A 15,274-nucleotide genomic window follows, 5' to 3' on the forward strand; every position below is an offset into this window, starting at 1 on the left:
CTCATTTGAGATTTCAACAAAACATTAACAGCATTAATCAACATCATCAGTCTTCAGGCTTTTTCCGCCCTATGCCACGGGTCCGAAATTCGGCCCCATTCCCAATGCAAATCTGGTTGTTTTTTTCCCAATTGAAAAAAAAATTCCCAATTCCAAAAAAAAAAAAATAATTTTTTTTTTTTTTTTTTTTTTTTTTTTTTTTTTTTTACCTTAAAATATATAAGTTAACCTGATCCGGCGTAGAAAATAGACTGTGTTGCATAATTAAATTATCTGTTGCCTTGAATTTGTTTTAAAAACTGTAAGATATGTTAATGATTATTTAAGACTTTCCTTATTTTCCTCAAAATCCGGCGCTTCACACGATTTTTTTCACCCCAAAAAAGGCCAAGCCTTTTCCCCAAACTCAGATTAAAAAACCTGCACTTATCTCACATGTTCATAATACTTTGTAAAATTTTAATAATAAGTTATCAAAATAGTCGTTATTTACCAGTTAACGGCTTCTTTGAAATATAAGAAACACTATTTACATGCGATAATTTTTCCCAATTGAGCCAATTTTGCGAATAATTTTTTTCCCAAAATGGGGGTTTTCACGACGCGAAATTCCCAAAATTCCAGTGTGGCGTATTCCCAAAATGGAGCGGAAAAAGCCTGGTCTTCTAATAAACTGTCCAAGATTTCTGTGGCTATTACACATTCTTCAAAAGTCGTCTGCATAAATTAGCTGCAAATATTGCATGCTGGCCAGTGCTGTTGCTCATAAAGCTTGCACTTTCATTGGTCAATATCAGGGTGTTTTCCAGCCATTTTGGGAAAAAGGAGTCTGCTCAAATTTGGATTTTGTTCATCAATAAAAGTGGCAAAATTGGGAATTTTTTATCGAAGAAAGGCCGTAATTGGGATTTCTTTATCAACCGATATTGACACAACAGGTCTTTTCTTGGCCATTGTGGATAAAAATCAAATAAATTATGGGTATATATCTTGTAGGTTGTTTAAAAAAAAAATCAGATATAGAGTCTAATAATCATATTTAGTCATAAGAAACTTCTTTGTAAAAAAAAATATTTTATTTTTTTTAAATTTTGATTTAAAAAAAATAATTTTGGGGTTTGGGATCATGTCTGTTTGCTTTGGGATCGGGTTCGTTTTACGGCCTTTTTTACATAGCAGAAAACAAGATATGTGTTTGTCAGAAACACTATGTCCCCTTTTGTGCTGCTTTAAAGCTATATATTTGACCTTTGACCTTGAAGGATGACATTGACCTTTCACCACTCAAAATGTGCAGCTCCATGAGATACATATTTATGCCAAATAATAAGTTGCTATCTTCAATATTGCAAAAGTTATTGCAAATGTTAAAGTTGGCGCAAACCAACCAACAGACCAACCAACCAACAGACAGGGCAAAAACAATATGTTCCCCACTATAGTGGTGGGGAACATAAAAACCTGAATATCGATGGTCCTATACAATGATGCTCTGTCTTTAGGTGGACTTTACTTGGGTTAAGCTTTACATGTAATTGACAGAGGATTGTAAATGGTGTATCAAGTTTTCGGCGAAGTCCATATCGCTTTGAATGGTAGAAAGGCTAGTTGCAGTAAATGCAAACATACACTATAAGGAAAAGCTCAGACGCCAGTGTTTTTCTTCATTCAAAATAGGGTCCAGTAACCAGACCCATTCCCAATGGAAAAAAGTATATATTTTTCCCAAAAGGGAGCTAAAAATTTCCAATGGAAGGTTTCAAAAAAAATATCAACTTACGTAAATATAATACTGGACACACTTGTATCCTCAGTTTTTAAGCATTTGTTGACAAAACAACAACAACACTAATTTCCCAATTTTAATCAAAACACCTCAAATTTTTCCCAATCCAAAGGGACCCGGCCCCATTCCCAAAATGGTGAAAAAAAAACACTGGACGCCCCGCGGATTCTGATTTCGAAGCTCAAGGGCCCGGGGGATGGACAGTTAAAAGGTCTGTGGAGAGCACTGGTACATGTACAATATGGATTGAAATATAACCATTCAAAGAAGTACTCAAAATTGTCACCCCCATCTTTTTTAGTTCCTTGGAGCTTGCAAAAACCCAGAGAAAACAAATGTCAAGGGAACGCTGCTTTTTTTGGCTTGATAGAATCGCTAAAATCTTAAGCAATGCAAAATTTGCAATTAAAGAGTACTTTACACCATTGATTTGAATCTGAAACTTAAGGACTTGTAAGGCAATATTATTGTCGACAAACCAGTAGTGCTAGCTTATTAACTAAATTTTGTTATCGCAATGTTATAAATTGGAAACTTTTATTTTAGGGTATTTTAAACTTAACTGAGTGCAAGGCATTAATTTATGATAACTTATTACAATTGTGTTTGTTTTTCAGGGCCTTTTTCACATCATGGCCCCCTCATTTTGTGAAAAAATGAGTTAGAAACTTTTTTAAATTGTGAAAAAAAAAATGAGTCTCGATCTGTTTAAAATTGTAAAAAATATGATAAATTGTTGTGGTGCGAACTTCTTTAAATTGTGAAAATTTCAGTCTTGAACTTCTTAAGTTTGTGAAAAATAGCCATTCTCTAAGAAGGAAACAAAGCCGTTAAAGATTAATAAATGAAGCATAACTTTTGTATGTAATTTTCAGTAACCTTTGTGCTTGTCTGTTTGCAAACATTAGGCACCTCGATAGTTCATATAGCAGAACACCATGAAAGCTTTTAGCTGTCAGTGTCATGTGTTTATTAATAAGTTGTCATATTTTCAGATAATTGTATGAAAGCGTTATGGAAAATCTAAGTGCAGAAGCACGCAGTGTCTACAGCAAGACAGGGAGAATGCTGCCAGACCTTGTTCCCCGTCATCTGACCTTCGGATCACCAAGTTATCCATCGCCACTTGATCGGATAAGATCGGGTCAGTGATTTCCTTGCTCCATATTACTGGCTGTTTCCCAATGGCAAAAAAGTGACATTTTCCCCCCAAAATCTGACCAAAATTTCCACCCAAAAAGCAAATGTTTTCCAATAAAATCAATAATTGGTCTATTGAGTTTATTACACGGCGATCTAATTCTGTAGCACTTTATGATATAAACTTACAAATGCAGTTAAACATGCACTTATAAATAATTAGAATAAAAAATTGTACTGTTATTTACAACCATATTAATATAATGTTTCATTTTTCTCAATTTCATGGTTTTTATGCCCCCAAAGCAACTTGATATTTGGCATGCTTGTATATCTCATAGAGCTGCAAATTTTGAGTGGTGAAAGGTCAAGGTCATCTTTCAAGGTCAAAGGTAAAAAAACATGTATCAAAGATGCACAGAAGGGGGCATTGTGTTTGTGACAAACACTCTTGTTCACATTTTTTTCAAGCAAAAAAGCACAAATTTAAAGCATAAAAATCTCTGCAGGTAGGCTAGAGCGTCGCACACAGCTGGGTCTTCAATCTCCCATGGGTGATTCCTTCGAGGCCAACCAGTCGTTTCCGAAATGCTCCAAGGGGAAACTGAGCCTGCCTGCCAAACTGGTTCCTTTGGAAGATTTCAAAGGTTTGGTTCGACATTGTAGAATCTGCTGGCTTATTTAACACAGGATTTTTTTTTATTCATTAAATTTTGAATGGATTCTTACAATATTTCTGTAAAATATTATGCTATTTTAATTATTTTAGTCATGTTTCAGATGTATTTTAACTAGCATGAAACTTTGTTAATCTTTTTCGCACTGTCCGTCTGTAAGTCTGTCAGTCTGTCACTCTTTTCGTGTCCGCTCTCTAATTCAAATAGTTTTCATCTGATATTTACGAAAATTGGTCAGAAGTTGTATCTAGACAATATCTAGGTCAAGTTCGAATATGGGTCGTGCCGGGTAAAAAAACTAGGTCACGGGGTCGAAAAGACAAATCCAAGTGAAGTAATAAGCTTAAATGGACATAATTATCTGACTGCCAAATTATTTTTTTTTTTAAATAAATCAAAGCGGTGTAGTAGGCGGCATTGTGTTTTTGACAAACACTTGGTGGTAAAAGGTCAAGGTCAAGGTCATCCTTCAAGGTCTAAGGTCAAAAATACAAATCCAAGGGAAGTAATAAGCTTTAAAGGCAGATATTTATTCATTATTGAAGATAGAAACTTGATATTTGGCATGCATGTGAATCTCATGGAGCTGCACATTTTGAGTGGTGAATATACAGTCATGGTAGTGGCTTTTAATTATTTGCTACTAAAAGTAGAGATTTGTTAGCAGGGATCATATTTTCCCAAAACATCAATCGGTCTGGACTTAAAATCGGGGGAAAACGTATTCGAAAATATACATCCGAAATGCATGCAATAATTTTTCAGGTCCAAATCGGAACATTCCATAAAAAATTGTCGGTAAATTTGAGCAAAAAGCGGGACACCTTAAACGATCAATCATGTCACCTTAACTTTAGTCAGTATATTAATACTTACAAAAAATTTTCTGTCCAATTTTGACGATACATGTGTTTCAGAAATTCGTGAACACAGCATTCTTTATTGTCCGGAATTTAACACACTCTATAAATTGAATTGTGGGGTTTCCCCTTGAGCCTCGATTTGACATCCAATCGGTACAGGGATATCCCCTTGAACGTATGTGTCGTCGTGTGACGCGATGCGAGCGCATCGAGCACTTTTCTTATTCAACCAATCGTCAATTAACTCTAAATTTAGATTGATGCAATATGTTACGAATTATTTTCTGAAAATCAGTCTAAAAAGAAAGTTAATTTATGTGAAACATCGATGCGTATTGGTCAGCATCCAATTTGTTTGATGAACAAAATAGGTGTTTAAACAGGTATTATGAACTTAGGTGGTATAAAGCACAGGATAATTAGTGTCATTGGCGTTTATTTCTGTATGATACATCTTTCGATAGCAATAAGAGACCCCTATCATAAAAACACTGTGGTGTGAATGCCTGATAAAATCAATAATTTACTGATAAATCGCCGATAAGGTGTCAAAAACAACACTGGTCCACTCGAGTAGCAGAAGCGGGTTGTTAATTGGGGGGAATAAAGGGAATAGCGATGGTAAATTTTAGCCAGACTGAGATTTAATAACGAATTTTATTGGGAACTTGTAGACTTTACATCGTTTTTTTTACGAATGTCGGGACAGAATCGGACCGACTGTTTGGGATTTTCAATCGGTCTTTCATGACCCCAATCAGTCTAGGACCGACAAAACCGAAAAAAATATGATCCCTGTTTGTAAGAGACAATTATTGTCAAGGTGTGTAATTTATATAATTATAAATCTCAGATTATATATTTCCTTACCAAGAATTTAAGTTCTTTTCAAAGTTACTGTACAGATTTTTTATTTTGATTATTTATAACTAAAATGATTGATTTGTCAATTATTTGTTTAAATGATATAATTTCTTTCCTGTACTAATTTGTGAATGGTATGGTTCATTACCCCCCCCCTCCCCCCCACCCGGTTGGATTGGACAAAATCCAAGGGAAGTAATAAGCTTTAAAGGGAGATGATTTCTATACCAAATGATAAATATAAATTTTATTTCAAAGCGGCGCAGTAGGGGGCATTGTGTTTCTGATGAACACATGCCTTGTTTGTGACATGCAATATCATTCACATTTAGTTTTATGGAGTCCTTTACTTAATAATCAGGTTTTTTTTCCACTTTTTGGGAAGATAGCCCATGGCTTTGGAATTAGGAATTTTATCTGCATTTTCATGAAATTGGGAAAATAAATTCATTAGCCTTTTTTTCCACACGAAAAGTCCACTGATTAGGGAAATACTAAATTTGATATAACTCTTTATAATCATTCAAATTAAAAGAAAAAAATCATATAATACTTTGTTAGATGTAATTGAATTAAAATTGAGATAAAATACGCATAAGACTTCTTTCTTTTTTTTTTTTTTTGGCAATTGGGAATTTTTTGCCATATTTTGGGAAAAAAGTATACTTTTTGGGATTGGGAACATAGCCGAATTTCGGCTATAAAATCGGGCCAAAAAACCCCTGATAATGAAACTGCAAAGCAGTAAATGGCAAGATATTTTACAGGTGCGGAACTGAATGACATCAGTTATACTGGTTTACCAAAGTTAGGAAACACTCAGGATCATCTCGGACCAACACATGTACGCAGCCATGATTCCTCAAAAATTGATAGTCTTAATGCCTCCAGAGACAACAGTTTAAATGCATCCAGAAGTGAGCGTTCCTACAACAACAGCAATGAATTAAGCTGGTCGTTCTATGGAAAGATGTGCGGAGAAGGGGCTGCCAATTGCCCAACATCCGTGAGGAACCCTAACAAAGCTCTCTGTACAATAGATGCAAAGACTTCTGAAGTAAGAACATGTTGGCTTACAGAAATGTATTTATAATTCAATTAGCTGAAATGCTGATTATTGAACAAATTCAGTAAGCCAAATGCCTGTGTCTTTGATAAAATTTGCATGAGAGTGTGTTTGGCAAATGTTGAAGTTTTGGTGAGTAATTCTTCTATTTTTTTTTAGATTATGACATCATCACAATAAATTGCGTCTGATTAATGCACAAAGTTATATATTGTTAATTTAATGGTTTCATTAACAGATGCTATCTGGAATTTTCTGGAATTTCAATTGAAGTAGAACCCTGCTTTTTGATGCAATCATTTCGAAATTGGCTTACTTTTGATGATTAAATTATCAGCCTTGCGTCATTTTGATGCAAATGTTACAGGAAAGATACAGGGGTTATTCAGCACTGTCTGCGCCTCCAGAAAACGGAGGCATTCCCAATGCCAACGGACCTGATCCCAAACCGAAATTTTAACAAAAATTCCCAATTTCCAAAAAAAAAAATTATTATTATTATTTTTTTTTTTGGAAAGAAGTGTCTTATGACTTATGATTATTAGATAATTTATGTTCCAACTTGTCCAGCTGATGTATATCATATCAACAAGCAATGCTGTGGTTGAGCGAGGATTCAGCACCATGAACCTGCTGTGCTCCCCATTTCACAGCACATTCACACAAAGCAAACTTACTCATCTGAAGCTTATCTGCATTTAAGATCAAAATAACAAATAAAAACTAATTTATTTGTTAAACCTCTGACTTATTTAAACTTGATAAATTCACAATGTTTTCCCAAAATGAGCCGTTTCATCGAAGCAAACATTCCCAAAATGGACAATTTTGTCGATAAATAATTCCCAATTTGGTCAGACTCCTTTTCCCAAAATAGGCAGAAAAAACCCTGAGATAAATCAATTATATGTCTATATAATACAAAATGTGTTTAATTGCAAAGTTAAATTTTACTAAAATGTATACTTGGAAACATTTACAAATAATCAAACTAGTATGAAAAAACTAAGTAATTTTGTGCTTAATTATTTGACTTCTGCACTTTTCAACCAACTCCTAAAATTTTCTAGCACAAGGACATTTGACTTCTAGTTTTTTTTTAAATTTAACTAAATTGTATACTTAGAAACATTAACAGATAATTACACTAGTATGCAAACACAAAATAACTCTGTGCTTATTTATTCCGACCACTGAACATTTAATCTGACCACTGAAATTTTCAAGACTGGGGTTGTTTGACTCGAATTTTGACTTAGTTTTCGAAATCTATTGAAATCCCTGATTATTAGCTCGGCTGTTTTCGGAGAAAACCCGAGGTATTGTCATAGCCAGCTCTTCGTGTCATGTCGTGTCATCCGCGTCGTGCTAAAACCTTAACATTTTGTCAAGGTTTTGAACACTGGCTCTAAAATCAAAGTGCTTCAACGTACAAATTTGAAACTTCATATGTAGCTGCACCTTGATGAGTTCTACATGCCACATCCATTTTTGGGTCACTTGGTCAAAGGTCAAGGTCACTGTGACTTAAAAAAAAATAAAATTCTGGCAAGCTTTCATTTATTCAAAACTGCACCCGTAGCCGAGGGTGGCACCTGTTATGCGGTGCTCTTGTTTTTCAGATTCTGATAGCCAATGAGATGGCCTGCGAGTTGTTTGCCTATGAGGAGTCAGAGCTGATAGGGATGAAATTGAAAGACCTGGTGAGACTGAAGCCCAGAGACCAGAGCACCATCATGGAGTCACACCTGGAACCCACAGGCGATGTGGTCAACATCTGTGGGAAAGTGGTGAGTCAAGGTTGCCTTATTGTTGGAACCCACGGGCGATGTGGTCAACATCAGTGGGAAAGTGGTGAGTCAAGGTTGCCTTATTGTTGGAACCCACGGGCGATGTGGTCAACATCTGTGGGAAAGTGGTGAGTCAAGGTTGCCTTATTGTTGGAACCCACGGGCGATGTGGTCAACATCAGTGGGAAAGTGGTGAGTCAAGGTTGCCTTATTGTTGGAACCCACGGGCGATGTGGTCAACATCTGTGGGAAAGTGGTGAGTCAAGGTTGCCTTATTGTTGGAACCCACGGGCGATGTGGTCAACATCAGTGGGAAAGTGGTGAGTCAAGGTTGCCTTATTGTTGGAACCCACGGGCGATGTGGTCAACATCTGTGGGAAAGTGGTGAGTCAAGGTTGCCTTATTGTTGGAACCCACGGGCTATGTGGTCAACATCAGTGGGAAAGTGGTGAGTCAGGGTTGCCTTATTGTTGGAACCCACGGGCGATTTGGTCAACATCAGTGGGAAAGTGGTGAGTCAGGGTTGCCTTATTGTTGGAACCCACGGGCGATGTGGTCAATATCAGTTGGAAAGTGGTGAGTGAAGCTTGCCTAATTGTTGGAACCCATGGGCAATGTGGTCAACATCAGTGGGAAAGTGGTGAGTGAAGGTTGCCTTATTGTTGGAACCCATGGGCGATGTGGTCAACATCAGTGGGAAAGTGGTGAGTGAAGGTTGCCTTATTGTTGGAACCCACGGGCGATGTGGTCAACATCAGCGGGAAAGTGGTGAGTGAAGGTTGCCTTATTGTTAGAACCCACGGGCAATGTGGTCAATATCAGTGGGAAAGTGGTGAGTGAAGGTTGCCTTATTGTTGGAACCCACGGGCGATGTGCTCAATATCAGTGGGAAAGTGGTGAGTGAAGGTTGTCTTATTGGTCAATATCAGTGAGAAAGTGGTCAGTGAAGCTTGCCTTATTGTTGGAATCCACGGGTGATTTGGTCATTATCAGTGGGAAAGTGGTGAGTGAAGGTTGCCTTATTGTTGGAACGCACGGGTGATTTGGTGAATAACAGTGGGAAAGTGGTGAGTGAAGGTTGCCTTATCAGTGCTCCAGCTAGGAAAAGGGCAGGGGGGCTTTTTTGTCAAAAGGGCACTTTCGACGCGAAGTATTTTGTCAAAAGGGCACTTTCGACGCGCAGTATTTTGTGAAAAGGGCACGTTCGAGAGCGCTGTTTCTGGAATGCTTTCTGTTGCATGTTAATTTATATGTTATTTATAATTGTTAGAATATATTATTCCCATTATTATTAAACCATTAAAATATAATGTCTACAATGAGGATTAAAGTAATTACAATGAATTATCAAATGTAAAAAAAAAAAAAAAAATTTTTTTTTTTTTTTTTTTTTTTTGGCAGGGGGGGAGGGCAGGGCGGAGGTTCGGGAGGGCAGGGCGAAGGTTCGGGAGGGCAGGGCGCGGCGCCCTTCGATTTAGGCCTAGCTGGAGCACTGCTTATTGTTGGAACCCACAGGCGATGTGGTCAAAATCAGTGGGAAAGTGGTGAGTGATGGTTGCCTTATTGTTGGAACCCACGGGCGATGTGGTCATTATCAGTGGGAAAATGGTGAGTGAAGGTCGTCTTATTGTTGGAACCCACGGGCGATGTGGTCAATATCAGTGGGAAATTGGTAAGTGAAAGTTGCCTTATTGTTGGAACCCACGGGCCATGTGGTCAACATCAGTGGGAAAGTGATGAGTGAAGGTTGCCTGATTGTTGGAACTCACGGGTGATGTGGTCAACATCAGTGGGAAAGTGGTGTGTGAAGGTTGCCTTATTGTTGGAACCCACGGGCCATCTGGTCAACATCAGTGGGAAAGTGGTGAGTGAAGGTTGCCTGATTGTTGGAACCCACAGGCGATGTGGTCAACATCAGTAGGAAAGTGGTGAGTGAATTTGCCTTATTGTTGGAACACACGGGCGATGTGGTCAATGTCAGTGGGAAAGTGGTGAATAAGGTTGCCTTTTTGTTGAAACTCACAAGCAATGTGGTCAACATTAGTGGGAAAGTGGTGAGTGAATGTTGTCTTATTGTTGTAACCCATGGGTGATGTGGTCAATATCAGTGGGAAAGTGGTGAGTGAAGGTTGCCTTATTGTTGGAACCCACGGGCGATGTGGTCAATATCAGTGGGAAAGTGGTCAGTGAATTTGCCTTATTGTTGGAACCCACGGGCAATGTGGTCAATATCAGTGGGAAAGTGGTGAGTGAAGGTTGCCTTATTGTTTGAACCCACGGGTAATTTGGTCAATATCAGTGGGAAAGTGGTGAGTGAAGGTTGCCTTATTGTTGGAACCCACGGGTGATGTGGTCAACATCAGTGGGAAAGTGGTGAGTGAAGGTTGCCTTATTGTTGGAACCCACGGGTGATGTGGTCATTATCAGTGGGAAAGTCGTGAGCACTTTTGCCTTTAAGCAACTTGCCGTCTTTTCAGGTTTTATGGTATTTACTGATCATTAGTACCTTAAAAGCCTTAAAAACCTTAATCTTGTAAGAAAGAGTTGAATATTCATGTTCAGGTGGAGTCAGTCGACAAGAACGGACTGGTTCTTCCAGTGTCCATCTGGGTCAAAAGGTTGGAGGTCAGTCCAGAGCCCCGCTGTCTGGTTGCCATGGAACCAGTGGAACGCACCATAGCGACAGTGCATTTTTCTGCCGAGGTAGTGGAATAAACTGGATATCTCGTTTGTGTTTTTAGTAGATTTTTGTACCTGTATTTTAAATTAAAATTAATTTCAATACTCCTATGAAATTCGAACAAACTTTGGGACATGTAAATTTAATATCATTAAGAATTATATAATGTATCACTGTGCATTCATATTTAATAAGTCTTGGAGTCTTATATTTAAGGTTTGTTAAATAAACTTATATTATGTTGGTTCAAAGCAGACTGACTCTTATTGACGATGTCATGCTTTCTCTGTTTTAACAGTTGTTATTATAAATGACTTTTTGTAATGTGATAAAAATAGTTATTTTCTACAATTTTGGGGACAGAACTTTGGCCCTATTCCCCCATCCAAAAGCAATTTATTTTTCCCCCATAACAAATCTGAATAAAAAAGACTTAATTTCAGAATATTATTCAAGTACTATAAAACATTTCCTTTGTTTATTTCAAATGAGAACATCTATTTAATATAAATAGATATTAGTAGTTTTGTGAATTAAAAATATTGTCAAATTCCTTTGCCGAATAATTTTGTCTCCAATTTCCCCTTTTGAAGGGACCCTGCCCCACACCCCCCAAGAGTGCGTTGGCCCAGATGAGTTGATATCTCAGAGATTGTGGCTCAGTATCACCAAAAATACTTAAGTCAATATTTAACTCATTTATTTTTAGCTCATCTATTTTTTGAAAAAAAATTATGAGCTATTGTCATCACCTTGGCGTCGGCGTTGGCGTTGGCGTTGGTGTCGGCGTCCGGTTAAGTTTTGCGTTTAGGTCCACTTTTCTCAGAAAGTATCAATGCTATTGCATTCAAACTTGGTACACTTACTTACTATCATGAGGGGACTGGGCAGGCAAAGTTAGATAACTCTGGCGTGCATTTTGACAGAATTATGTGCCCTTTTTATACTTAAAAAATTGAAAATTTTGGTTAAGTTTTGCGTTTAGTTCCACTTTTCTCAGTAAGTATCAATGCTATTGCATTCAAACTTGGTACACTTACTTACTATCATGAGGGGACTGGGCAGGCAAAGTTAGATAACTCTGGCATGCATTTTGACAGAATTATGTGCCCTTTTTATACTTAGAAAATTGACAATTTTGGTTAAGTTTTGTGTTTAGGTCCATTTTATTCCTTAAGCATCAAAGCTATTGCTTTCATACTTGCAACACTTACTAACTATCATAAGGGGACTGTGCAGGCAAAGTAATGTAACTCTGACTGGCATTTTGACAGAATTATGTGCCCTTTTTATACTTAGAAAATTGAAAATTTGATTAAGTTTTGTGTTTAGGTCCACTTTATTCCTACAGTATCAAAGCTATTGCTTTCATACTTGCAAGATTTATGAACTATCATAAGGGGACGGTGCAGGCAAAGTTATGTAACTCTGACTGGCATTTGGACGGAATTATGGGCCCTTTATACTTAGAAAATTGAAAATTTGGTTAAGATTTATGTTTTGGTCCACTTTACCCCTAAAGTATCATAGATATTGCTTTCATACTTGAAACACTCACAAACTATCATAAGGGTACAGTAAAAGGACAAGTTGCATAACTCTGGTTGTCATTGTTACGGAATTATGGCCCTTTTTTGACTTAGTAACTTTTAATATATGGTTAAATTTTGTGTTTCGATCCACTCGAAGTATCAAGGCTATTGCTTTCAAACTTCAAATACTTACATGCTATCATGAGGTTACTGTACCTGGCAACTTGAATTTTACTTTGACCTTTGAATGACCTTGACTCTCAAGGTCAAATTATTAAATTTTGCTAAAATTGCCATAACTTCTTTATTTATGATTAGATTTGATTGATACTTTGATGAAACTACTCTTACCTGACATACCACAATAGACTTCACCCAAACCATCCCCCGTGCCCTCCCCCCCCCCTCCCCCCCCCTCCCCCCCCCTATTTTTTTTAATTTTTTTTTTAAGATCATCTCACAAATGACCACCACACCCTCACACTATACCCCCACCCCACCCCCCCCCCCCCCTCCAATTTTTTTTTTTTTTTTTTTTTTTTTTTTTTTTAAGATCATCTCACAAATTATCACCACACCCTCACACTATACCCCCCCCCCCTTTGAAATACCGTCCAACCATCGCACCCAAACCCCCCCCCCCCCCCCCCCCGATTTTTTTTTTTTTTCGCTTTTTTGGAAGATAATGTAATAAATGTCCACAACCCCACACTATACACCCCTCTTCACTCCACTCCTCCCTCCTTTGTGATTAAAAATGAGAGTCCCTTCACCTTTAAAAAGAAAATAGATGAGCGGTCTGCACCCGCAAGGCGGTGCTCTTGTTTTATTTTTAGATGAGTTTGTCAATTATGCTCAATTAGGTGTTGACAGAAGATTTTCTGAGTTTTCTGAGTTGAGCTTATGTATTGAGAATGTTTATGATACTTGGTCAATTCTTTAGTTATGTAAAAAATATGTGTGTACCATTTTAGGGCATGATAATGTCCTGTGATGAGCAGCTGGCCTATCTCCATGGTTACGATAGCGACCGGGACCTGGCTGGGGCCCACATCCATGACCTAATACCTGCACTCAAGTTGCCCCCTGCTGATGGGGGATTGACTAAGGTAACAGTTCAACTTTTTTTTACCCTCTACCCCTCGAAAGCAATGTGAAAATAGCTTTATGCAACCAGCATAAAACAAGAACAGCCTTCGAGTAACTTGCACTCAGTTCAGGATTTTTGATGTTTGCTAGTCAGCAGTATTATAGTATTTGAAATGAAGCCTTAAAACTTCAATAAATTAAGGTAGTTCTTTGATTGAATTTGATTTCTAGAGGACTACAAATCAAAGTGTGAATCTGATTGGTAATGGGTTTCAGAATATGTTCCATACCAATCAACTTGGGAATCATATGCTGAGGACTATTGCTAGTGGGAACATTTATGATATACAGTTAATCATGTGCATGTGACCACTTGACCTATGTCTTATACCACCACTTTGAATTACATCTGAGTGTTTTCTCTCTGATTTTTATGAGATTGGATTTTTATTTAGAAAATACTTTCTTTAAACGGAAAATTTCCGTAGAAGTGGAGAGAGTTATCCTCACAGACTAATCGGGATGACGCTTTAAGCACATGCCGTAAGCCCAGTTTTGTCAGAATGCGGCTCATATTGAAGTCTTCATCATCTTGCAGGAAGTCAGGAAGCAGCGAGCCACAGGACGGACCAAGGATGGCTCAAGCTTCCCACTGAGCATAGCTATAGACATTGCCAAGGACAATGATGACATTGATGAAAGCTTGGAGCCTGCAGAAAACTTCTCTAAACTGCAACACGAAAGTCCAGATAGCTGTGAGGCCAGTTCAATGGTGTTCACCAGGGCCAGAGTAAACGAAAGTCCAGCGGTTGATAGGCGATCAGGGGGCGGGACTGAAAGTCAAGTGGTTGACAGGAAGTCAGGAGGCGGAGATTATGGAAGTCCTGTGGTTGACAGGCATTCATGGGGTGTGGCTTATGGAAGTTCAGTTGTTGACAGGCGGTCAGTGGGGGGAACCAATGAAGTTCCAGCTGTTGGGATGCAGGGGAAAGGCAAAGCTATTGTGTACAGAGGCGTGGTGTGGGTGTTTGCCAACATAAGTGGGCTGGTCACTTTTTTGCCTGATGGCACTGTACACAACATAAATGACAACCTGTCACTACTGCTGTTCGGCTACAGAAGTGGGGAAGTTATAGGAAAGGTAAAGTTTTTAACTGTTCTGTGGTGCAACTGGGTCAATATTTTCTTTGATAATTTATGTGCAATTTGAAGAAAATAAGTTAAGCAAATTTTGTGAAAAAAGGTATGCGTTTTGTGATTGGGAACATAGAAGAATGTCAGTTATAAAATCGGGCCAAAAAAACCTGTGAAAGTGAGAGAGAGAAAAAAATCACTCTATTGTTATGCCGGAAGATATTTCTCTGTTTCTTATAACTTGTGACTAGTGTTCATTTTTGGCAATTAATACATTTAAGAAGACGTTCCAGAATTACATCAAATTCAGAGATATTTTAAAGTCAGTTTAAGTCTCACGGTTTCCAATTTAGTATTTTCATGTTATTCTGGTTGGTGAATGCGATTTGTTTTGCAACAAAGTAGGCTTTTTTTTATCCAGAATATCAGCCTATTGATCCCAGATTTCTATGAGATATTGGAGCTTGAGGATGCAGGCAGTGAGGACAGTGGGGCTCAGACCTCGGCCTGCAATAAATATGGTATGCTATAATACATTTCGTTTTTTTTTAGGGAAATATTAGTGATTTAAAAGTGATAATACACTCCTTCAAACAGTGAAACACAACAGTGAAATGACGTTGTTTAGTGATGTCATGGCGCCATAAAACCAG

General features: G+C 37.8%; 1 protein-coding gene across 16 annotated transcripts in view; it reads left to right on the forward strand.

Moving 5' to 3' along the window:
• The window catches only part of LOC127847053 (uncharacterized), a 164,039-nt gene that overhangs the window by 4,993 nt on the left and 143,772 nt on the right, over window positions 1-15,274 (forward strand). For 14 of the 16 annotated variants that reach the window (XR_008033798.1, XR_008033803.1, XR_008033805.1 and 11 more), the window contains exons 2-9: window positions 2,782-2,930; window positions 3,436-3,573; window positions 6,098-6,387; window positions 8,019-8,186; window positions 10,749-10,889; window positions 13,373-13,507; window positions 14,086-14,628; window positions 15,043-15,142. Coding sequence is in view for 7 of the 16 variants with exons in the window: in XM_052378602.1 (XP_052234562.1) it covers window positions 2,801-2,930; window positions 3,436-3,573; window positions 6,098-6,387; window positions 8,019-8,186; window positions 10,749-10,889; window positions 13,373-13,507; window positions 14,086-14,628; window positions 15,043-15,142 (1,645 nt within the window). In the remaining 9 variants the exon portion in view is untranslated. Of the gene's footprint in view, window positions 1-2,781; window positions 2,931-3,435; window positions 3,574-6,097; window positions 6,388-8,018; window positions 8,187-9,621; window positions 9,731-10,748; window positions 10,890-13,372; window positions 13,508-14,085; window positions 14,629-15,042; window positions 15,143-15,274 lie in introns of those variants that run through there. The other 2 variants (XM_052378604.1, XM_052378605.1) reach the window with 2 other exon arrangements.

Source organism: Dreissena polymorpha, chromosome 10 (assembly GCF_020536995.1).
Source record: "Dreissena polymorpha isolate Duluth1 chromosome 10, UMN_Dpol_1.0, whole genome shotgun sequence".
Taxonomy (NCBI): domain Eukaryota; kingdom Metazoa; phylum Mollusca; class Bivalvia; order Myida; family Dreissenidae; genus Dreissena; species Dreissena polymorpha.